Source organism: Podarcis liolepis (genome assembly GCF_965112155.1).
Source record: "Podarcis liolepis genome assembly, chromosome: 3".
Lineage (NCBI taxonomy): Eukaryota > Metazoa > Chordata > Lepidosauria > Squamata > Lacertidae > Podarcis > Podarcis liolepis.
This window is the reverse complement of record NC_139557.1, coordinates 63557674-63583154: the sequence shown is the minus strand read 5'-3', so window position 1 is coordinate 63583154 and position 25481 is coordinate 63557674. Positions and strand designations below refer to the sequence as shown.

Here is a 25481-nt window from a genome sequence, read left to right as displayed (position 1 = left end):
ACCCTCCCCTCTCTCCCACGCCCAATGCATTTTATCTACCGTATTTTTCGTCCCATAGGACGCTCCATCCCATAGGACGCACCTAGTTTTTTGGGGGGGGGAATAAAGGGGGGGAAATTTCCCTTTATTTCCCCCCCAAAAGCAGGTCGGGGAAACAGAACCAGGTCGAGGAACAGCGGGATGGCAGCGCTGCGCCTCCCTGCTGTCCCCCAAGCTTGTGGGGCTGGCCGATGTCTGCCTGGCGCGGGGGGCGCTCTGCATCAGGGCGCCCCTCGCGCTGGGCAGCAGGCTGCTATCCGCAGCGTGGGGAGCGGGGAACTCCTGCAAGGCTCCCCACGCTGCGGATGTCTGCCTGGCGTGGGGGGCGCTCTGCTTCAGGGCGCCCCCCCTGCGGGGCGGCAGGCTGCTATCCGCAGCGTGGGGAGCCTTGCGGGGAACCCCTGCAAGGCTCCCCACGCTGCGGATGTTTGCCTGGCGCGGGGGGTGCTCTGCTTCAGGGCGCCCCTCGCGCTGGGCGACAGGCTGCTATCCGCAGCGTGGTGAGCCTTGCGGGGAACTCCTGCAGGGCTCCCCATGCTGCGGATGTCTGCCCGGCGCGAGGGGCGCTCTGCTTCAGGGAGCCCCTCGCGCTGGGCGGCAGGCTGCTATCCGCAGCCTAGACATCCCTGCGGGACCTCCCGCAGGGCTGCCTAGGCTGCGTATGTCTTCCTGAAGCCTGGAGAGCGAGAGGGGTCGGTGCGCACCGACCCCTCTCGCTCTCCAAGCTTCAGCAAAAGCCTGCATTCGCCCCATAGGACGTACCCAGATTTCCCCTTCATTTTTGGAGGAGAAAAAGTGCGTCCTATAGGGCGAAAAATATGGTAGATAAATTGAATGGAAATCTCAACTGTCTTACTTTACCGATCAGAAATCTAACTCTTCTTCTTTTCTGCCTAGTTAGAGATAAGATAGAAACTGTAATTCTGTATACTAACCTGACAACAGGGAGACGCTGCTAGAATATCATACGTGTACATGGTTCCCAGTTGATGCCAGCTTCCATCCCACCGGGACTTGCACTTTATGCAGATAATTTTGTGAACTCCTTCTAAACAGTCTACACAAACAGCATAGAGGTGCATGAGCCTTCCTGTAAAGAGGAAAACAAAGATTTGGTACTCTGAAAGACATTTTTGGTAAGAAAATGCATTCTGAAAACGTTAGGTATGTTCCTGGGTACAATAAATGAAAAAAGGGAAGTTCCATTTTCCAGACATTTCCAGCTACCGTTCCCCAAGTACTTTGGAACTGCAATAGCGAAGTATTTCATCCATCTATGGTTAGTTTGGCCATTTTATAGTGGCAGATCTTAGGAAATTTTTGAGAGAGACAGAGAAAGATCCCATGTTCTACTTGTAAGAGACGTACACTGTGTGTGTAGAAATGAGAATGTGGTAGCATCCTGAACTCTAGAATGTACTATCATTTATTTATTTATTTATTTATTGCTGTTTTTAATATTGTATTGTGGATTTTATACTTTTGTGATCACCTCCCTGAAGCTCATTTTTGTGCCGTATATAATATCTAAAAAATAATAATGCAAAACTGCCCTTTTTAACTGTGTATGTTATACAACGGGTATGTTTCACAACAGGTTTACCAAATTTTAGACCTGTGCTCTGGAAGTACCTTAATAATTTCTGGAAATTGTACCTAGATGCATGTGTCTACTTAGATGTATCTACTGAGGTACTGCAATAATTATATACATATAAAATTACTAAGAAATACCCAGCTTTTGGCACATATAAAGGAACCCCTCCGTGCTCCCATTTGGCATGTTAAATAACGGGCACATGAAATCTCACACGCTACTTTTCCAAAAATATATGAACAACATGAAATAACATGAAATGTTATTCTCACATCCCATTTTTTATTCTAGAATATTAACGACAGCCACTGAAGTTAACAAGGGAAAAATAGTATCTTTGGCTATGGAGGGGGAGGGAGAGAGACACCGCTTCAAGAGGTCGAGAATTGTTAAAGTGTAGATGGGAGAGAAACTAGGTGGTATAGTAATAAAACTTTGCAAGATTATAAATGGCCTGTAAAGGCAGAGAGAGAAATGATTTTCTGTTTTGAAACAGTGGAGTTCATCCTGTAAATTTTCCCGCCCCGACCTGGCCACAGTGATCCATGCGACAGTCATTTCCAGGCTTGACTACTGTAATTCGCTCTACGCGGGGCTGCCCTTGAAGCTGTCCCAGAAACTCCAGCGGGTACAGAATGCTGCAGCGAGGCTCCTCACAGGGTCTCTGCCATGGGAGCATATTCATCCAGTGCTTTTCAAGCTGCACTGGCTCCCGGTGGAGTACAGGGTCAGATTTAAGGTGCTGCTTTTGACCTTTAAAGCCCTTCACGGCCTAGGACCCTCGTACCTACGGGACCGCCTCTCCCGGTATGCCCCACGGAGAGCCTCAAGGTCCATAAATAACAACACCCTAGTGGTCCCAGGCCCTAAGGAAGTTAGATTGGCTTCAACCAGAGCCAGGGCCTTTTCAGCACTGGCCCCAACTTGGTGGAACGCTCTGTCTCATGAGACCAGGGCCCTGCAGGATCTGATTTCTTTCCGCAGGGCCTGTAAGACAGAGTTGTTCCGCCTGGCCTTTGGATTGGAGCCAATTTGATTCCCTCCCCCCTTTTTTCTTTTTTCTTTTCCTTCTCCTGCAATGAGGCTTCATTTTAATATTTTAATGTTCCATTATTTTAATGTTGTATTTTATTTTTGTTTTTAAGTTGTAATCACTCATCTTGTTTTTATTATTGCTTGTAAGCCGCTCTGAGCCCGGCCTTGGCTGGGGAGGGCGGGGTATAAATAAAAAATTATTATTATTATTATTATTAAAGAAGGCAGGAAGTTAACATAATCAACAGTAACTTGCAGAATAGGTGGAATTCATCATTGTGTACCATGGTGGCTATTAGCATACGAGAAGGTTAAAAGTTTATTGTAGAGTTTTAAAAGTGACCAGTCATGGTAGCCCACAGAGGAATTGATATAGCCAGGCAGGTTTACCTCGGATACCAGCAGCTCTAGACTAGAAACGGGGAATAGACGTGCCTCTGAAGTAGCCTCCAATTCCATGATGGTTGGCCGCTGGCCACTGGCCATGCTGGCTGGGGCTAACAGGATCCAACCGTAACTGGCAGGCCACAGATGCCTCAGCCCTACTCTAAACAAATGGGGGATGTCTACCCTGAGCTTGTCCTCACTCTGAGCTTCCTAAGGCCCTCTGGTTGGACCTGCTGAAGACAGGATGCTTGCCTAAATGTAGCTTTGCCATGATTTAGCAGGGCTATTCTGATCTGATTATGCAATATATACGTTGAGAAATTCCATGACTGGCATAATTTGATAGGTCAGTTGCCTTTCTGTCTTACAAAAATTTCAGCAAGTGAAGAAAATAACAGTGCGGATTTGGGAGAAGAGGGAGGGGGACGTTGCATTGCAAAAGTGGAACGCCTTCTGTGAACAAAATGATTTCCTTGGCTAAAACCCATTGAGTGCATTCAAAGCTTGAAACCTACATATAAGCCTTTTACACAGTGGACTATAAACTATTCAAAGAGTAGCTCACACTCTGACTGTTAGTAAGCAACAGTCTTAAAACACTGGCCAGAAGGTACCAGTGAAGTAAAAAAAAAAAGAGATTTTTCAAAATATTCTCACAAACTGGGCTTTGTAGGATTGTAGTTCTCAACCTGCCTGTTCCTCTACAGCCAATCCCACCAGCAGCAGCCACTTCCTTGCTATTAATCGGCAATTCTTGACTTCACCACTACCACTGTGGATTGTTCAGCAGAGGTTACTCTCTAAAAACAGTAATGCGAATGTTCAGATCTAAACATTTAATATTAGAATATTAATTTCTGATTACTATTTAAACGTTTAAAAAATGCAAGCATTGAAGTTGTCTAAAATTAACTCTGCAGAAAATATGTTTAGCATTTATACTACACAATTAAATCATGTAGATCAATAGCACTAAGAACCAACAAGTGAGCATGGTGTAGTACAGGCTTCCTCAACCTCGGCCCTCCAGATGTTTTGGAACTACAACTCCCATGTTCCCTAGCTAGCAGGACCAGTGGTCAGGGATGATGGGAATTGTAGTCTCAAAACATCTGGAGGGCCGAGATTGAGGAAGTCGGGTGTAGTAGTTAGCATGTATGCCAGACTATGATCTAAGAGACCAGAGTCTGAATTCCCACTCAAGCATCAAATGCATTGCATGACCTTTGACCTTTCTTCACACATCGATCCAAACCATAGTTGTACATGGACATGATGCACCCTCCCCTTGTTCTCCTCCTCCCGCATGGCCAGGAAAAGGACTTCTGTGGAGATTAGCTTCCCTTTGAAGGAAGAACAGCTCCTTTTGTAGTACAAACCAGGAATCCTGGCTTACAATAAACTTTAGTAAGTTTCAAAACAAGCCAAGTTCAATCCATGGGTTATGAAGCTAGCTTTTTTAGCTAACCAAACTTTTAAAACTAATTATGTTCATCACCTTGAGCCCCTTGAAGAACAAAATCACGGAAGAGAGATGTAATTTCCTCTAAGCTGCTATTATTATTATTATTATTATTATTATTATTATTATTATTATTATTATTATTTAGCTGCCATGAACATCTGCCAAGTTAGGTTAGTATGAATTAATGAAATAAAGGTCTTACATAGATGTCCTGGTTCAGCAGAACAGAAAATCATATAAGCCCTTAAGAGAACAAAAGCATTCAGGAAACACAAAAAGTATCCTACTGACCAAAAAGTATGCCATTTCTCCATACCACAAAGTCCCTGCTTTAACTCAGTTTCAGGAAATAAAAGAAAAGCCCAGACCACAAGAAATGAATCAATCTGTACATGGGCTGGGTGTGTAAATATAGAGAAGATTCAAATGTGAAAGCAGGAAAGTGGTGCAGTGTCTATACAACTCTACCCAATTCAGAATACCCAGGTTACTCAAACCCCATCTTCCTTCTGGAGGCTGCCAATGCCCCACCACTCTGGCCACTCCAGATTGGTCCAATTCACAAACTATTTTGCAATCCTCTAAACCAGGATTGGAAGCATGCTGCAAGAGTGAACCTTGTGAGCAGATTTCATGACACATGAAGTGGGTGAACTATGGTTAACACACAACTTCAAACTATGATCAGACTCTGGTTTGAACACTGCCCAATGTAAATACAGGGAACCAGAGTCACAATGAACTAAAAACCACAACCTCTACCTTCCTCCTCTCTATAAACACGTAGTTGGAATATTCTCTGAACTTTCATATATCCATCACGGCATACCACTTCATTCTTCTTCCCCTATCCCTAACCATGTCATTTTTCACTTCTTTTGCAGGGACATTCCATCCCACCCCCAGCAACTCTTCTACCCATATCACTTCATCCCTGGCAGAGATCCACATGCTTGTGAGAGTAAATAAAAATCTGTAATTGAGGGCTGAGGCCTAACAGTAGGCAGAGAAAGAGCAAAGCAACCAATATTCCTTTCACGTACTAGCCCAACTCAGGTGTTAAGAGAAATCGGAGAATGTGGCACATGAAAAGGCCACTGTGACAACACTAGATCCACTTTCTTTCCACCCCTGTAATCCCTGCTGTCCTCAACTGTATGAAGCAGAGGAGCCTCTCATGGAGACAACCCATGTGATGTTGAATCTTGAAGCCCCTCTCTGTAACAAGGACTTTCACAAGTAGAAGCAGCTTGCTCACTTCAGACTTGTAACTAGCATGGACTGATGGAGATAGAGATGGATCTAACATCTTCATCCCCGTGTTCCCACTCCTGTGTTAACATTCTTCCATTTCTCTTACACCTGAACAAGTATAGAGCTTCTCTGCAGTTAAACACAGTTCCATGGTAAGGTATATTTCTGCCAGAAAACGCAGCACAGTAAATGAGATATAAATTGCAAAGTTTTCATTAAGAAATGAAGCAACCCATACCTTGAAGGTGACAGGGAACATCATATTCAATTTCATCATGTCTTGATGGGCTAAGAAACAAGGTTCCATCCACCAAAGGAAACTGTTCAAATACTGGCAATGCCCTGTGGCATAATGCACAGTTGACAACATTTCGGTGACTGGCACTGAGCGCTGCAAGAATGAATTTCCGTAGATCTTCTCCTTGACCAACCTGGGCATCATCTTCCATCCGAACATGGAAAGTGTTCAATTTATGCCGGGGGATGTGAGCAAGAAGTTCTGATAGGTCAAGCCTCCTCAAAAACTGGACAGGGGCATCAAAATGTCCCGACCTGTGTGCTTGTAGCCCAGATGCCCCATAATCGAAGTGGGCATTCCGGAACATGCCGCTATTGGCCATGTTCTTCCTGTGAGGTTCTAGATGAATGGCATTCTTCAGAAATTCTCCTAAGTATCGTGAAGAGCGAGGCCCACTGAAATGTGTGGGGGCAAGGACAGAGTAGCCAGCGGGAGGGGACTGGCCTGGAGAACCACAGGGAGAACGGACTGGGTAGCTACTGCTAGTGGTGCCTTTCTCCTGAGAGTTCTGCCGATCCATCGAATGCCGCCGCTGGATATCGTGGTTTAAACCTTTCTGCGGTTTGTTGGCAGGTCTGCACTTCTTAACATCTTCCGAGGACTCCGAGGTTGACCTCCCAGTGCTCTTTTCGGACACAGACTTCTTCTTCTTCTCGTCTTGCATCCGTTTTACTTGGTACCAATCGGTGTCTTTCTTTAAGTGGCCTTGTCCACACCGGCAAGAGCAAAAACGAAAGGCGAGATCATATCCCTTCTTGGTCCACATGTTTTGTCGACACTGCTTCTCATTCCAACTCCTTGCTCTCCCGATGCAATTGAACTGGGCCAGAATGCTGCTCTCCCATTCATAAAAACACTGAAGATGCATCCAAGTGCTGTAGGGACAATGTTCATTGTTGCATACCACTTTCTGGTAGTCGTCTTTTTCGAGGTCAACAGGCCGTCCAAAGCTACATATCAGTGGGGTAGCACAAGCAGCTTCTGCAGGACAAAGAACAGATAAATGTATCAATTGTATTGTATGCAATCAGTATCCGCCATTGTTATTCAAAGGGCTCAAGAACAAGTTATCCTGAGACAATCCAGGGCTTCTGGTACACAAATGAAGCTGCATGAACACACTGGTACTATTCTACAAACTGAGGAATGTGTAATGGGAGAATCCATACCGTTTCAAAGAAGGGAGGTATCAAGCCACTTAACGTATTTTTCCGTGTACAGTGGTAACTCAGGTTAAGTACTTAATTCATTCCGGAGGTCTGTTCTTAACCTGAAACTGTTCTTAACCTGAAGCACCACTTTTGCTAATGGGGCCTCCCACTGCCACCGCGCCGCCAGAGCACAATTTCTGCTCTCATCCTGAAGCAAAGTTCTTAACCCGAGGTACTATTTCTGGGTTAGCGGAGTCTGTAACCTGAAGCGTATGTAACCTGAAGCGTATGTAACCCGAAGTACCACTGTATAAGACAATGCTTTTTGCTAAAAAAAAAAAAAAGGCAAAAATTGGGTATCGTCTTATACACGGATAGTGAATGCAGAGAAGGGACATGCGATTAATGGCAGCAGCAAGCAGGCGATTGGCAGCAGCAATTGGGTAAGTGATTGGTGGATGCGGCATGGCCTGCTGGCGATTGGCTTTGGCTGTGGCAATTGGGCAGGCGATTGGCAGCTATGGCAAAGGTGGGCAAACAATTGGCGGCTGTGGCTAGGTGTACGAACGACAGTGGCTGTGGCAAGCATTCAACAGTGGGGGGCAGGCGGGTGAGCAATTGGCGGAAGTGACCTCCCCCACCCCCCAAAAAAGCTAAACAACTTAATTTCTTAATTTTGGGTTTAAAAAAATAGGGGTCATCTTATACATGGGGTGTCTTATACATGGAAAAATACAGTATGTTTTGCTCTCAATAGTGACTAAGTGAAAATTCCTCCAGAAGACACCAGGAATGTCTTGTCTAAGACAGTGTTTCCCAACCGGTGTTCCGCGGCACACTAGTGTGCCGTGAGACGTTGCCTAGTGTGCCATGGGAGGGAGGCTCCCCAGGCTTAAGGAAGCTATCCCCCCAGCCGCGCAAGCTCCCAGAGCGATGCCAAAGCTGCGCGCACCTTTGCCATCGCTCTCCAACCCGTTCGGGGGGCTGGGGTCGGGGGAAGCTCCAGCTTCCCCCGCCCGCAGCCTCCCAAGCCCCGAGAGCGATGGCGAACGTGCGCACACCATCGCCATCGCTCTCTGACCTGTTCGGGGGGCTGGGGAGGGGGGAAGCTCCGGCTTCCCCCGCCCCCAGCCCGCGCAAGATCCCAGAGCGATGGCGAAGGTGCGCACACCTTCGCCATCGCTCTCCGACCTGCTCTGCGGGCTGGGGACGGGAGAAGCTCCGGCTTCCCCCGCCCCCAGCCCGCGCAAGGTCCCAGAGCGATGCCGAAGGTGCGCACACCTTCGCCATCGCTCTCTGACCTGCTCTGGCGGCTGGGGGCGGGGGAAGCTCGGGCTTCCACCACCCCCAGCTCCTGCAAGCTCCGGGAGCAATGGCAAAGGTGCGCTCACCTTTGCCATCGCTCTCGGACCCTTTCTGGGGGCTGGGGGTGGGGGAAGCTCTGGCTTCCCCCACCTCCAGCCCCGCAAGCTCTGGGAGTGATGGCGAAGGTGCGCTCACCTTTGCCATCGCTCTCGGACCCTTTCTGGGGGCTGGGGGCGGGGGAAGCTCGGGCTTCCCCCACCCCCAGTCCCGCAAGCTCCGGGAGCCACTCTGGCTCCCATTCTGGGGGCTGGGGTCGGGGGAAGCTCGGGCTTCTCCCGCCCCAGCCCCGCGTGGGGGGGGAATAATTTTTTTCCCTTTATTTCCCCCCCAAAATCTAGGTACGTCCTATGGGCCGGTGCGTCCTATAGGGCGAAAAATAGGGTAGTCAATATAGGCACAGAGTTAATTTTTTAAACATTTTCTAATGGTGGTGTGCCTTGAGATTTTTTTCATGAAACAAGTGTGCCTTTGCCCAAAAAAGGTTGGGAAACACTGGTCTAAGATACCAGGTTCAACAATTATTTATTTTACTTAGGGTGTTTATACAACCAACTCCGTAACAAAATTCTCAATGTGACTCACAACATTAAGTAATATTATCAACTGCAACACTGTGTTCATTGAATTAGTAACAAAATAATTTAACAAATTGTATGTTGCATTGCTGTCTAAACATAATGCATCCTCATTATTTCCAGATCGGCCTTCATCCTAAATGTTTTTATTTTAGAGCCCAAAATTATTCAGAAACAAGATCAAACTCCGATTGCTATCTTCTCCAAACTGTGCATGTCATAAAGAAGTTATTCAATCAAGCCATATGGGTTAAATCCAACCTTTTTAAAAATTGTGCCTACGACTAAGCAAAGACAAGCCTAAGAGGGAGAAGATGTTTTCAAGCTCTACAATGCTAAAAACAAGGCATGCTTGTGCATTCCAATGTCAGAATTTCCCATGGCCTTTAATACACTTGATGAACTTCAACCAGCTGTTCCAATAAAACACAGATTTCCAACAGTAAAAGTCTTTGCAATTTCACTTTCAGAAATTAGACCTCCTGGTGTGAAGAAAATTGTACCTTAGGAAGACTAAGAGGTATGAGGAAATAATTTGAGTTAAATATCTTGCATAAAAACATAAGGTGGCTAGCTCAGGTTCTACCAATTCTTCCAGACCAAGACCATAAAGTCCAGTAGCACCCAAGTAAAAGAAGTGCTCAGAGAGGAAACCCCCCTTTTTTCATACAGTTCTTGAAACTGGTGATCCATTGCAAAGTTGGCAATTAAAGAAATCCAACTCAATTAAATTTGCTCAAACCTAGTTTTGCATAGGTGCCCCAGAAGATATATTCTTTCCTATGCAAGATAAAAAGAGGAAATGCCTCTTCTAAGATTATCCCTACAACTTGCAATTTTAGAAGCATTTGTATACAAAATAGGGGGGGGGGTTAATTTTAAAAAAAACAGCATTTCCTGATTAGTTACATACTATAAGTTAAATTAAATGGCTCAAACTTTCAAGTCATTTAAAGCGATTCATTTGATATAATTAATTAATTTCAGCCCTACTAGGAAGGCACATCAAATCATATATTATTTAGTAAACTTTTTACAAATGCAATTCTATACATGTTACATTGAGTTCAATGGAACTCCCAGGTTGAGTATGTATACTATTCAATAAAGACTGGTCACACCCACTTTTGCACCATGGGCCTCAGCACACTTACCATGGGCTAAACCAGAATGCATCCCAAAAAAGGTTAGCTATCCCTAATGGGCTACTAACATGAGTTTGACCAAACTGCAAGAGGCAGGAGTGCCTGGCGTACTTTGGCCCATGGGGTCATGAAGAGTCAGACACAACTAAACAACAATAACCCCCTAATGGATCAGACTGCCATGTTCTGAACCCTGTAAACTGCCCTCATCTCAACTTGAAACAAAAGCAAGTAACTGCATTTGCTCAGATTCATTTTTGCCTCTCCTGTTCCTCTTCTCTCACAGTTTGTTTTCTATGCATCTGTGACTGAGAAAGATACGCATGTGTAATTTGTGATAAGAGAGTCGGGAGAGATTTGTGGTGTTTATGTTGGATGGAAACAGAGCAAGTTAAAGAAGACAGTGGTACCTCAGGGTAATAACTTAATTTGTTCTGGAGGTCCATTCTTAACCTGAAACTGTTCTTAACCTGAGGTAGCACTTTAGCTAATGGGGTTTTCCACTGCTACCGTGCCGCTGCCGCGTGATTTCTGTTCTCATCCTGAAGCAAAGTTCTGAACTCTACTATTTCTGGGTTAGCGGAGTCTGTAATCTGAAGCGTCTGTAACCCGAGGTACCACTGTACATCTATTTAGGACAATATATATATATACTGGGGAGATAATATCAAACCAAAGAATAAAGTGGGGGGGGGATAATAATGGGCCACCTTTGGAAAACTCAGCTTCATAATGAAAATGTCTCCTCAGATCTGAAAGCTATGCACACATTCATTACGTGTATATTACCCATAGTGTGTTATGGAGCAGAGAACTGGACCATGACACAAAGAAACATAAAAAGGTTAAGAACAATGAAACATGCCCTGGAATGAGCAATGTTAGGCACATCCTTAAAAAAAAGAAAAACTAATAATTGGACCCAACAAAGGTAAAAAGTTACAGAGCAAGTGGGAAAGACTGCAAAGTTGAAACGGACACATGCAGGGCATGCGGCAAGAGAAAGCTCAGGTTGATGGAGCAAAAGCAGTGCTGGTGTGGAAACCCTACAATATTAACAGACCATGACGACAGAAATCTATGTGATGGATGGACTACTAAAACTAACAGCAGGGTTTGTGTGGATGCAGCAAGCAAACAACAGAGAGCACTGGAAACAACTTGAAGAGGTGTATACCCAAATATACAGGTGAGATGCTATAGAAGATGTTTGATGGAGGGAAGGATATACCGTATTTTTTGCTCCATAAGATGCACTTTTCCCCTATTAAAATCTAAGGGGAAATGTCTGTGTGTCTTATGGAGCGAATGTGTGGTCCCTGGGGATGGGGGGGAGGGGAAACCGGGCTTCCCGCGCCAGCCCCGACAAGCTCGGGGAGCAGCGGGAAGGCTGCACGCAGCCTTTCCGCTGCTCCCCGACCTGCTCTTTGGGTCGAGCAGCTCTGGGGTAGCCCATGAAGCCTTCGCAGGGCAGCAGGGAGCCTTCATCCCGCTGCCCTGGGGAGGCTTCGCGCAGCTATCCCTGGCTTTTGCAGGAGGTGGGGGAAGGGACACCTCCCGCAAAAGCCCCCAAAAGCCGTATATATATTTTTTCTTGAATCCCCCCCCCAAAAAAAGTAGGTGCGCCTTATGGAGCGAGAAATACGGTATATGTTTTCTGTGTACATGTGAAACAAAGGGGTGTGCATGTATGTGTAGTCTGATGCAGTCAGATGTAGTTGGGCAGAGAGGGAGTGTGGGGTGTGTTTGTTTGAGAGAGAGAGGAAGAGGAGGTTTATGTGCATGGGCGGTGCGTGTGAGAAAGGAAGACATGCACCTGAGGAAATAGAGACATATTTGTGTGGTTGTGTGTGGGAAAATGATTGCTTGTACATAAGAGCATGAGCAGAGTTCTGTGTATCTGAAATTGCTTGGTGTGAGAGACAGACATATACACAGAGAGATGCATGTGTGACTGCATGTGTATGCAAGAGTGTGGGGTGTGGCTGCCTCGTACATTTTCCCTGGTGCAGGGAAGGCTGCTTTTTGCTATTCGACAACAGCATCATTGTGTGTGCAAAATCAGTATCCTTTCATCTCCACATTCGGGACCAGCAGGACATAGCTGACTTCCCATGGAGTCCCTATGAAGTAGGGCTGGGGGTAGCAAAGGAGCAATGATTGTACTGTAATCTAATTTATTCCTATGCCACCCCCCCAATGGTTTTAATAAAATCTTTTCTATAAGGTGTTGAACACTGTTATTTTATTATGTGTATTGTTACAAATTTTATTTTATTTTTAATTGTTCATAACAAATTCAGTAGGAAAAGGAAGAAGGGGCTTGGAAGAGGGATGGAAGAGGTTTTTTAAATTTTATCAAGATACGAGTAGTCCTAAGGTACAACATACATGCAACATCAAAATTGCATGTGCAGATTTTTGTTGAAAATTTGTATTTCAAAAAGAAGCCACATTAGCAACTGGCCACTCCAGAATCTGTTAAAACCACTGAAAACTGCCTAGCTTGCAAACAAACATAAGCCATGAACTATGAAATCTGATTAAAACATGAAGCCAAATAAGTTTTAAAAGCTCACAAGTGTAGAACTCTAAGCCGCCAGATTCATGTTTAAATCAAGACCTCAGGCACTATGCAGTACCAGAACAACACTTCCTAGGTAAACAATTTTAGCCTGCCTAAGACCACATTTAAACTGTTCTTCAGTGATATTTTAAAAGGTATTCACTTTAAACCATTTCTCACTCCAGATTCAGCACCAAACCCAAGTACAGGTGCTGTTCAGAAAAAAAATCAACACCAAGGCAAAAAAAAGGTAAAGGTAAATGATCCCTGGATGGTTAAGTCAAATGCAACTATGGGGTTGCGGCAGTGGCGTAGCATGGGGGTGCAGGGGGGGCCGGCCGCACCGGGCGCAACATCTGGGGGGGGCGCTCGCACTCGCAGCTCTCTGCCCCTACCTGGCTCACTCACTCTCTCTCACTGCAGTGCTGGCTGTGCGAATCCGAACCGAGCCACTGGGTCGCCGCCCACTGTGGAGGGGGTGGGTGCCAGGCGTGCGGTGCGGAGAGAGAGCGAGGGACTATCTGGGGGAGGGACAGTGCAGCGGCCGCCCAGAGCGCAGGAGAGAACCACACCAGACCAGACCAGGCAGCAGCAAGAAGAAGCTGGCAGCGGCGGCAGGTTAGGGGGCGCAAATTACTTGCCTTGCCTCGGGTTAGGGGGCACAAATTACTTGCCTTGCCCCGGGTTAGGGGGCGCAAATTACTTGCCTTGCCCCGGGTGCTGACAACCCATGCTACGCCGCTGGGTTGAGGCACTCATCTCGCTCTCAGGTTGAGGGAGCCGGCGTTTGTCTGCAGACAGCTTTCCAGGTCATGTGGCCAGTATGACTAAACCGCTTCTGGCACAATGGGACACCATGACGGAAACCAGAGTGCACAGAAACACCGTTTACCTTCCCACCGCAGCGGTACCTATTTATCTACTTGTATTGGTGTGCTTTCGAACTGCTAGATTGGCAGGAGCTGGGACAGAGCAATGGGAGCTCACCCCATCGCAGGGATTTGAACCACTGACCTTCTGATCGGTAAGCTCAAGAGACTCAGTGGTTTACCTTTACCTCACCAACATCACACTCTAAATTGTGTAGACTACTAGAGGGGTCTATAATCCCCATTTATCATACCTGGTGGCAAAGGGACTATGACATATTTTGCTTGTAAGAATGAGATGTGATGAAGGGAAACAGATTCAGATAAGTCATGTTTCTTGCATCTATGCATATTATTAACACTCAGTATGAGGACACACTTCTTCTAGTGTGTGGAATGGTGGGAGACTCTGTTCAAGACTATGTTTTGGACATTAACCACTGGGAACACAATAAGGTCATAGTTTCTTTACACATAGCCCTGACATCTGATCTACTTAAAAAAACTGCCAAGTACCAGGGTGGGATGGGGGCAGAAAACTACACACAGATGTGTTCTTACAAAATTATGAAGAAAGCCTAATATGTATCTGTAGCATCCTGTAAGAAAGGTGAATAGAGATTGATTTCACATGTCAACTATGCAGTAGCAATACAAGAGGCTAGATAATGATGTAAGTCAAGCAATCTTCTTACAAGAGTTATTCAGAAAGGATTTGTAGATAATATGAAGTGATATTCAACAGAAAAAATAGCTTTAGATTGGCATATATGTTGAAAGCAATTTTGTAACATGGAATTCAGAAAACATGCAGCTCTCTGAAGACAAGGAAGCAGTGAGCTTTGGAATTTAACATTACACTATTCTTGTCTTGAACTCCTGCTTCCCAAATCTATCTCAGAACTTCCAAAATAGGTGATCTGAAGATTGAAGTAAATATTCTAAGAATTTTCTTTACCACCTTTGTTCATAAAAAGCTAAGTCTTACACAAAGTAACACTCCACATACCTGAATGATCAGATATAGCTTGCAAAAAGGTAGCAGTTGCCCATCTAGTGTAAGGGGAGGGAAATTATTAGACAGTATAAAAAGTGTGCGTGTTCGAGTGTGCAGGTAAGAACATTGCTGTTTTCACTTCACTTGGTACCATTAATGTTAGATATTTTAAACTGCTGTCATCTGCCCTTTGTGACGTTAGGTTTATACTGTATGACTCAATAAATCAGACTTAGTCGAAACTGCCATCTTCCCAAAGAATGCTGCTGTTCCCAAACCACAGCAGCTGCCTGATCAGATTCTTGCTTATCTCTTACCACCAGCTACTGATTACTGTAGTTTGTAATCGTTCAAAGATAAGTAATAGAATTGTGCCCAAATGGGACTTCTCCTGTTTTGCTAAAACTTTAATCAGAATGTTAAAAAAGCACACCACATTTGGGCAGTTTTTTCAGGAATTGTGTCAAAAGGACAGCAGAAATATTAGTTCTGTGATCCATGATTGTGACCTGAATAGGAAGCCTTGCTTCTCTGTAAATGGACTTGATCTGCTCTTAGTGCAGTAAGCAGCCAAGTCTGAATGGATGCACAGGATTGTAGCATCATCACATCCAGTGATCTGATTAGGTGGGATCACATGAGGAGAGTGAAAGGGGGGCAGCTACTGAGGCAGCAAAAGACTGATAAACTGCATATACCGACCCAGCCATGGAGGCTAAAGGTAAAAACGATAGATTTTCAGGGTCTCCCAAATCACTACTTTTAAGATTAGAAATGAGAAACATTCAGCTCAGCTTTTATAACCACAACAGCAATTACATCTTTGTACAACAGCTATGTGATGAAATACAGTACGTACACGAGCTCTTAAAAGAGACATAGTAAAAGGAGCAGCTAAGTACAGGCCTAATTAGGTAACACATACATTACAACTTGCAGCAGTGGAGCTTTTAGTAACTGTAAAGTGACAAGCAACTTTTTAAATGTTACATTAGCCAAATCCCCTTCAATCAGATCACTCAAAAAACTCAAAACAGGTTAGTGCTTGCACAGGAGCTCTAAAAGCAATCAAGCTTCTATAGAAAGAAGGATGAATGCAAATGTATCCCATTTACAACAGTAAAAAGAAAACAGTTCTAAATGGGGTGTATTCAGGTTAAACCAAGTACTGCTGTCAATGACAAGTATTTGGTTCACCCATGTGCCTCTCTCATTTTTCAGGTAGAAATCAAACCCTCTCTTCTCCAGGCCAGGGGTAGAGAACCTTTTTTGATCCTGAAGGTCAGATTCTATTGTCACCATCAATCCAAAAGGAGGCCAGTGATGGGTGGGGTCCAAAAGTTGGTTGGGACCAAAGTTTGCCACACAGATGAACCACAGGCAGACACTCGCACATCTGCACACACACCCTCACACACACCCCATCAGCAAAATCTCCAAATGGGCAATGCAGTTGAGGAGGGTTAATCTTCTATTATTATTATTATTATTATTATTATTATTATTATTATTATTACATTTATATCCAGCCTTTCCTCCAAAGAGCTCAAGATATACACTTTCCCCCTTTACATTTTATCAACAAAAAAGTCCCACTGCCAAGAGCGGAACAGATCCCAATTTTAGATGCCCACACAAGCTTAGCTACCAGCGCTGCTTTATCTCTGATCTTCAACTCAGATCCACATTAACTTCCTGCTGCCCTCTCCTCTAAGATAGTGACCCAATGATAGATGTCTCTTGAGCAGGAGATGGCTCCAAGTCTTTCCACCTTGCAAACAAGCAAACATGTGCACTTATATACACGCACCCATAATTAACAGTACAGTTAATACTGCTTCTTAGCATCCCAGCCAGAGCATGAACTGCAACAGGGAATTTTGGTGCATCCTTAGCACGTTCCTTACTGCCCATATATTGTGAGAGAAGGATTAAAAGCTGCATGAGCTTCTTCTCTCTAAGTGACAAGGTACAGTGGATGGATTCAACAAGCCGGCATATACTCAACTCAAACACCACCTCAGCTTGAACCTTCTCGAGTATGAACAAGCAAACCATGATTTAGAATTGCTCTGTACTTTCATTTTCATCTGCTGGCTCACCACTCAACTTTGAAAGTTCATTTCCATCCCCATAGTACAACAGCCTCTGGAGGCAATTCTGGGAAGTACTGTATAATGAATACAACATTTTTTCAGTCACTTACAGGAACGGAACAAAAGATACTGTTTCAAACATCGCAGAAATCAGCCCACGTATGGCCCAATGTCTAAGCAATCACGGCCAACCCTCCATGGCTGCCCAGCTGTTAATCATATGACATCAGGGGGCTACAATCCCAAGCAAACCAAAGCAGGTTGCATTCAGCACCCAATTTAATAGTACCAAAGGCAAACCATGCTTGCTAAGGAACAATCAAGAGTGAGAGCCCCACACTTGCAGAGGGACAATCAGGAGCCTTCACTCCGAATTGAAGCAGCAATAGGCAACCTTTCGTCTGTTGATGGCTGCCTTTCTTCAGTAGTATGTTGGAGACCACATGCTGTGGGCAGGACGAAAGCCAGCAGTGGGTGAACCAGAACCAAAAGTGAATCAGGTCACCCCATCTCTTTCTACTCCTTAAAGCCCAGCAGGCTGCTGAGGAAGCAACCAGGAGATCTGATCTGAGTGCTTGTAGAAGACTTTTGAAATTGGGTCAAAGGCTGCATATTTTCAACCCTTGCTCAAAAGCAGAGAAACAGTAACAATAATTAAGTCAGGGAACTGTAAGATAGCACTGAATGGCATTTCAGGACAACCTTGAATGAAGCCTATATAAGGCAAACCTTGCAGGTCTGGGGTTGTTTTGTTGACTAGCTGAACAAACAAACCGTACTTGTCAGGGATTTGTAACATTTTGCAATGCTGATTAATATCAGCTAAAAATGGCAGCTTCTGTACAACTATGAAGAAATAAAGCAAGTCTCTGCTAGCAGACTTCATTCCAAACTGGTCTAAGACTTTGGTCCAACACATTGGTAGAGCCCTCTCATGTGCCTATACCACCCCTGAAAAACATCAAAACCTCCATTCATGTGGAAATCAAGGTGGCATGCTACCTTTATACATACAGAAGCTTATAAAGTGATGTGGGGTGTTTTCAAACACCCAGTACCTGAATACTGAGTTGGTACAAAGCCTTGAGAAGACTGTATTACGTGCTGAAAGTTGCATGTTTGAATTAGCTCTCAGCCAGTAGAATAGGTGTAAGAACAAATCGTAATTTCAAAACAAAAGGAGTCCAACTACTCTACAATTTCATTCTGTCTTACACATTTCTTTTAGTAGGGGCTAGTTTGGATTTGATATCCCGCCTTTCACTCCCCTTCAGGAGTCTCAAAGCGGCTAACAATCTCCTTTCCCTTCCTCCCCCACAACAAACACTCTGTGAGGTGAGTGGGGCTGAGAGACTTCAGAGAAGTGTGACTGGCCCAAGGTCACCCAGCAGCTGCAGGTGGAGGAGCGGAGACGCGAACCCGGTTACCCAGATTACGTGACTACCGCTCTTAAAGGCAAGGGCTGCAGCTGAGTGATGGAGCATCTGCTTTGCAGACAGAAGGTCCCAGATTCGTTCCTCGGCCTCTCCAGGTAGGGCTCGGAAAGATCCCTGTCCAAAATTCTAGACAGCCACTGCCAATTAATGAAGAGAACATTGAAGCTTGATGGATCACTGGTTTGACTTAGTATAAGGCAGTTTTGTATATACCCAGGTATGATATATATGGCAGGACATGGGCTATGTGACCCTCTAGATCAGGCTTCCTCAACCTCGGCCCTCCAGATGTTTTTAGCCTACAACTCCCATGATCCCTAGCTAGCAGGACCAGTGGTCAGGGATTATGGGAATTGTAGTCTCAACACATCTGGAAGGCTGAGGAAGCCTGCTCTAGATATAGTCAGACACCAACTCCCATCAACTCCAGCCAGCATAACCAGTGAGCAAGGGTGATGGATGTTGTAGTCCAGGAATTTCTGAACTTCCTCATCCCTCACATACGGACAATCCATAAAGTCATTCTTTTTTTAAAAAAAAAATCTACCCAACATGTATATTTTAAAAGGAGATTCAACTCCAGTCGAGAGGGTTTTAGCAAAAGAAGTTGACAACACAATATACTTCTACAGCAGCCATGAACATTTCATGAAGATCTAAAAGCTTAAGACAACAGCAGTGACAGGTTATAGAAAACGGGTTGTGCAAAAGTATGAGATGCTGGTTGCATTTGTACGTAACAATGAACCAGAGCTGACTATCGTTTTTTGGCTTGAAGGCCACACTGAGGATTGTCAACACTCCAAGTGTGATATGCCAGCCGTGGCCATGGCCAGAGCAGCCCAAACACTCAACCATGGTTGTTCATATATATATATATATATATATATATATATATATATATATATATATACACACACACAGTCACTCATGTACACACACATGTGCATCCATGTCCTCATGACACACACAAACACTAAGGCAGGCAGGCAACACTGTTGCTCCTCCCCATTACAGCTGAACCTCTCCTCCCAGCTTACTGTTGCATTGAGAAGAAAGCCCTCCATTTATCCTTTCCTTCTTCTTTTCCCTCTGGTGCAACATCATTGCAAGATATTACAGCTCAGTAAACAGAAAAGAGAGCCAATTTTTGGAGAGGTAGCAGGTCACTGGCCAGATATTATCCATGGGCTTGCTACCCCTGTGAAAAACCAAGAATCTTGGCTTTTAAAAACCTTACTGGACTTGAGATGCAGGCTAATGCATGCAGCACAATTGCTCCCACTTCCTTTCTTTTGAATGTGTGGGTAAACAAACCAGGAAGGGTATAATTTAGTGTTACATCCAAACCTGGGAATCCTAGTTTGTTTCTCCCTAACAAGCTGGGGGGGAGGGGTAGCCAGCCTTGCACCAAGGTTTGTTGTTGGCTTACAAATCTTGGGTTGTTAATGGAAAACAAACCATGATTCTTTTTCCTGAAAGAGGAAAGTGGGAGCATAGACTGCATATTAAGTATGGTTTATTAAGCCAAGGTTCTTGATTTATCATTATGTACAAACATGTAACTTCCCTTTTATAACTTAACAAGTTAATGGCTCATAAAACAGGGACTGAAGCTCATTGCAAACCTATTCTAAATAGCAATCTTTTGTTAAGTGTAATACAGTACAGTACACATTACAATTAAGCTTGCTGTAGTGTATAGTAACTTTGGCTGAGTTTGTTGCTGAGAAGACCACTAAGGCAAATGCAGGGCTAGTTCACACAGTATGCTCACCACTTGATGGTGGTAAACAATCGTTATAATGTGCACATGTGAATGACCCATCAGTGATCACACACAACAGGTAGAACTTCCATATAATCCAAGACACCATGATTTCTCTTTTAAATAGCATCAGTGAACACATTCATTTGTGTGTTACCAAGTGTTCTGTACTCCACTGATATGCATGTCTGGATTCCCCCAGTCTCATTAATCTTAGCAGATCTGAATACCCACAAGTGCTTTAACAATGCAAAAAATATTCAAGGTGAGTGAGCATGATGTAGCAAGCAATACAATGCCAGGCAGAGGTTAACAGTTTCTTTGACCTCAGGACTCAGCTGAAAATATCTCAGGGCCTGAAGGGTTCCAGACAATTTGCATTCACCTGCTTCTAATCTTCCATCAGATACTTATTTTCATACTGCACTGTACACTTAACTCTGAAAGTCTTACCTGCAAATTTGAGCCAGTTGTTGAAAAACTTAATAGGAGAATTTTCTACACCATGATAGAAGAAATCTCCACACATGTTTTTATTTACTTTTTTATAGGAGTCCAAACCACAATCTATTTTTAAAACATTGTAACTTTAGGAAATGCTTTCTGATTCATGGTGTGTGTGTGTGTTTACTCTTTCTTGAAACTTTCTGTGCCATTTAAACATTTCAAATTTATCTAAGCCACTATAACAGAAAGCAAGCCTTGTAGAATCTGCACACTGGAATTGTCAGGAACCCAGAAGCATACAGCAAGCATCACACCAGTGGTTTGATGACTACCAGGGAGCCTCTGGGCCATGTCCCAATATAATTTTGCTACAAAAACTGTAAGAAAATAAATCAGAAAAGAAGTCCTATTAACATGAGAGCTAATACTATTGTAGGATATAGATGCTCCACAACAAATTAAGTACTGTTTGAAAAACAAATGGATGTGTGCACCAAGTAGTGCAATAGATAGGTGGTGAAGGATGGGGGAAAGAACCACAGTATCCCCCTAATTTTTAGAAGCCTCAATAGTGTACAAGTTGCAAAGGGAGCAAATCCCACTCCTCCTCCTCTCATGCTCGCCCACTCACCCACTCTCTCTACACACTCTTTTTGAAACATGCCAGCTTGAGGAAGAGGAGCCAAAGTCTGGGAACATATCCTTATTGAGATGCAAAAATAGCCATCCTTTACACACATGCACTATCAAACCTCATCCAAATCTGTCCTATATTTAGCACAAACTATCGGATTGCTATATTTCATCACTAGTGGGCATTGTGCCAAAAGCTACTCCTGGTGACTGCAAATTTTCTGATTTTGTTTTGCTGGAAAGGGCACTAATAATAACTGTAGACAGCAGTTATTGTGCCCATCACTGTAGCAGGCAGAAGAAGCAAAGCACAAATTCTTCCTATTTCCTTCAAACTCCTAGACATGTATTCAACACAGGTCCTGCTCAGAGAAGACCCAGCGAAATGCAGTTAATTATGTCCATTTATTTCAACCCTATTCTTAATGTTTTAAGCATGCAAATAACCATGTCTGGGTGCAGAAGTTTTACATCACTAATTTGCAAACTTTTATTCATGGGTCTAATAGTTCTGTTTCTTTTTACACACACCCTTGGACCAAAGCAATCCAAGCACCCACCGGTACCTTTCCAAAGAAGAAAATTCACCTACAAAATAGGCATCCCACTCCACTCAAACCTGAAGTACTCACAATGCAATATTATTATGGGCACTGAGGACCTACAGGGAAAGGTCAGGGAGAAGAGAAAGCAATAGTTCCTGTTCATTACAGATGGTGGTAGGTAAGTATAGAGAGATCAATGGCACAGTGGCAGTTGGGCCACACATCAGTCCTGCTGCAGAAATAGGAGTTATTTAATCAATCACTTGTTCCCAGCAATTCAAACCATGGTACAATGAGGTCAGCTGGCCAAAAAGGCTCAGCAACCTGGCTAAAGCTTGAGGATCAACACCAATCGCTCAGAATCGAGGGCATGTTCAGAGTGGTCAGCTAGGTATGCACACTTGGTAATCATGGACAGGATCTTTATTTATACAAAAATTTCTACCCTGCCCTATTAATACAAATAATTTCTATTTTGCCCTTCTAATGCTTATTCAGCATTCACTGTCTAACATAGTTACTCGGCACCTAATATATTTAATAACAGTAATGCAGATGAGTGGGGCTTCTCTCTCCCATGCCTCAGGTAACAGATACTGATGGGCAGGGACGCCCATGATGGTGAGAGTGTCAGGACTAAACGCATGGACACGGGACTATCTACCGACCAGCCTTACTAACAAACAGCACCCCAGCATTTGCACATTTCTTTCAACAGAACCAAACGATTCCGGCTGTGTTAAAACAAAGGCCAGCTGCCGAAAACTGCAGGCCTCAGAAGCGGGGTGCGCACGTGTACAGCATGCCTAGTAGATGTTAGGCCACTTCCCCGCACCTCCCGACTTCACACACACACACACACACACACACAGTCTTGCACGAGGATGACTCAAATCCATTCATGGTGAGTCCGGCACCTCGGGCCCAGCAGTGTCTCAGTACGCCACGCCGGGCACGGGAGCCGAAAAGGCAGGCCACCCTACTTTCGGTTCCAAGCGTCAAGCGCAAGCTTTTGCAAATAAATAGGGGCGGAGGGTGGCCAAGATAGGGACCCTTACAATTAAGGGAGGGAGGCACGGTCTCCCAGTGCACGCTTCGAAGCCATGTGCATTTGCAAGCGAGGCGAGCGCGGGCAGGCAGGCCGCGCACGCACTTGCGGCCGCCCTCGGAGCACCGGAGCAGGGCCCGCGCTTTCCTTTCGCTCGCCCCCCCCCCGGTCTTTCTTTCTTTCTTTCTTTTTTAAACATCCTCTGACTGCTGCGCCATCGAAGGCCCGGGCAGCTTCGCAACTACTAGGGCGCCGCCAGTCAGAGTCCGCCCGCCCTGCCCATCCGCAGGAGCAGGAAGGAAGCGAGCGAGATGGTGCGCGCAAGAGGGAGAGCGAGAGAGTGGGAGAAGTTGCGCGGCCGCCCGCGCCGCCCCCCTCTCGGCCTCCCCGGGTACTTACCGTTCTTGGAGTCTCCCGGCGCCGAGCCCGCGGCGGCCGCCGCTCCTCCGGAGCCTCCGGCGCTGCCTGCGGCCGCCGCCGGCCCGCTGGCTCCCCCCGCCGCCACCACGGCGGCCAGCGCTGCTCCTCCGCCCGCCGCCCCCGCCGCCGCCAGGGCTCCATTTTCCTGCTCGTCCCCGCTGCTGTTGGCGCGCTTGTTCTTCTTGCCCTTGCTACTCTTCTGGTTCGGCATCGCCGAGGGAGGAGGAGGAGGAGGAGGAGCGGGTCGCGGCAGCGGGAAGGCGGAGAAGGCGACGGTGGCGGAGGCGGCGGCTGCTGCTGCTGCCTCCTCTCTCGCTGTTGCTACTGCTCGGCTGCTGGGCTCCGCCACCGACCGCGGCTTATTGCAGCTCCATTGTCAGGCGGAGGAGCAAAGGCGCCCTCCCGCGCGCTCTCCACGGCCCCGCCGCATGCACACCCACCCCAGCCGCCGGGCCACGGCAAGACGCGCGAGCGAGGGAGCGAGCGGGAAAGGCGTGTCTCGCTTGTTTTGATTCTGCTGCTCCCCCCGCCTGCTCCGCGGCGCTCCTTTCCCCGCCCGCCGCTGCCTCCTCTTTCTCCTCCTCCTCCTGCTTCTCTCTCGCCTGCCAGGCCTTGGTGACAGGGGAAAGCAAAGAGCAAGTGAAAGGGGAGGGAGGGAGGACGGAGGAAGGCGCGGCTCAGAGGCCGGGCTTAGCGGCAGCGGGGAGGCGCTTCGGCTTGCCCCCCTCCTCTCCAAAGCCCGGAGCTGACTTGAGGGTTGTGCTCGCTGCCCGTGGGGAAGAGGGTTCCTTCTTCGAGTCGGGACGCCAAGGTCTCATGATCACTGTGGGGATATGGTTTGGTTGTGGGCACCCTTCGTGGTGTGGACTTCATGTTCACTCCGGATGCCTCCACACCGACCCCCAGTCCACATATTGGGGTAAAAGCAGAACTAGAGCCCTGCGGGATCAGTCCAAAGGCCTATCTAGTCCCTCATCCTCTGCTCTCGCAGGGACCCCCAATCGGGTGGAGATTCTGATTGCTTTGTGAGAACAGGACCAGGAGGCGTCAGTCCAGATTAGCGGAGAGCTTTAGAAGTGCGATCTTAGGTGTGCGAAAGAGGCGTTTCCTTCTCCCTGCACAGGTGAATACCAACAGAATATGTCAGGGATTGCCCCAAGCCCAGCTGGAAGCAACCAAGGCAGAATGTGCCAGCATCTAGGGAGGCACGTGGGTCAATGTCTCCACTACATGAATGCCTAGACGGAGGTGACATGGGCACACTGAAAGCAGGACAAGTAAGACATGTGAACAGTGGGAATGAACATTGATAGAAGGAAGAGTCCTCCTAACTGATCATTCAAATGCTTTAAAATCAGTAGGATAGAGAGCCTGAAGTTCAAAATGTTGTCTATTCTTCAAAATAACTGGTTAGAAAGCCCGCTGCCAAGTCAGTTTCTATTCCCACAAATTTATTATTTTTGAAGCTGTTAGGATTGCTTGCCATAATCATAGCATTTCAGAGGCGTTGCTTGTTCCTAGCCCTCTGGGAAATTGTTGTGGGGACTGAGGTGGGTTTTCTCAGAAATATGCAAAACCTTTTGCTGGATCTGGATCTCAACTTTGCTTCCAGTATTTCAACCTTTGGAATATCTGGGAAGATCTCTTGATGTGCTGCGTGTTAAGGCAAGGGTTGAGATGGGTTTCCACTCTTGTAACCCAAACTGTGCATGCCAATCTTACAATCTGATACCAGTCTTGCAAGGAGGTGTAGGACTTGAGTTGTGTTTTGCTTTATCGTCTTTCAAAAAACCTGGTATGGTAGTCTAGCTGAGCAGTCAGACTTCAAATGTAGAATCAGCATGTGTTCCAGATTTCATTCTGATATCTCAGTGTTCAGTGACTTGTCATGCTACAAAGAGACAAAAAGCCACATGGCCAGTGGTACGGGTAAAGGAGGTCGAAAGGTTGTTTTCTGCTGCTCCAGAGAAGCGGACACGGAGCAATGGATCCAAACTACAAGAAAGAAGATTCCACCTAAACATTAGGAAGAACTTCCTGACAGTAAGAGCTGTTTGACAGTGGAATTTGCTGCCAAGGAGTGTGGTGGAGTCTCCTTTTTTGGAGGTCTTTAAGCAGAGGCTTGACAGCCGTATGTCAGGAGTGCTCTGATGGTGTTTCCTGCTTGGCAGGGGGTTGGACTCAATGGCCCTTGTGGTCTCTTCCAACTCTATGATTCTATGAGCTGGCTGTCATCTGCATACGGATGTCATAGCTCTCCAAATCCCCAGAAAGCAACACCCACTTTCATATAAATGTTAAGTAGTGTGGGGCACAGAATGGAAAACTGTGGTATCCACCAGGCC

General features: G+C 45.8%; 1 protein-coding gene across 1 annotated transcript in view; it reads right to left on the bottom strand.

The window, feature by feature from the left end:
- The window catches only part of HECA (hdc homolog, cell cycle regulator), a 30236-nt gene extending 6482 nt beyond the window's left edge, over positions 1-23754 (bottom strand). The window contains exons 1-3 of the mRNA XM_083498247.1: positions 23116-23754; positions 6016-7056; positions 975-1129 (exon numbers count right to left, since the gene is read on the bottom strand). Of these exons, the coding sequence (XP_083354373.1) occupies positions 975-1129; positions 6016-7056; positions 23116-23347 (1428 nt within the window). The 5' untranslated portion in view covers positions 23348-23754. The remainder of the gene's footprint in view (positions 1-974; positions 1130-6015; positions 7057-23115) is intronic.
- Positions 23755-25481: the final 1727 nt, after the last annotated feature.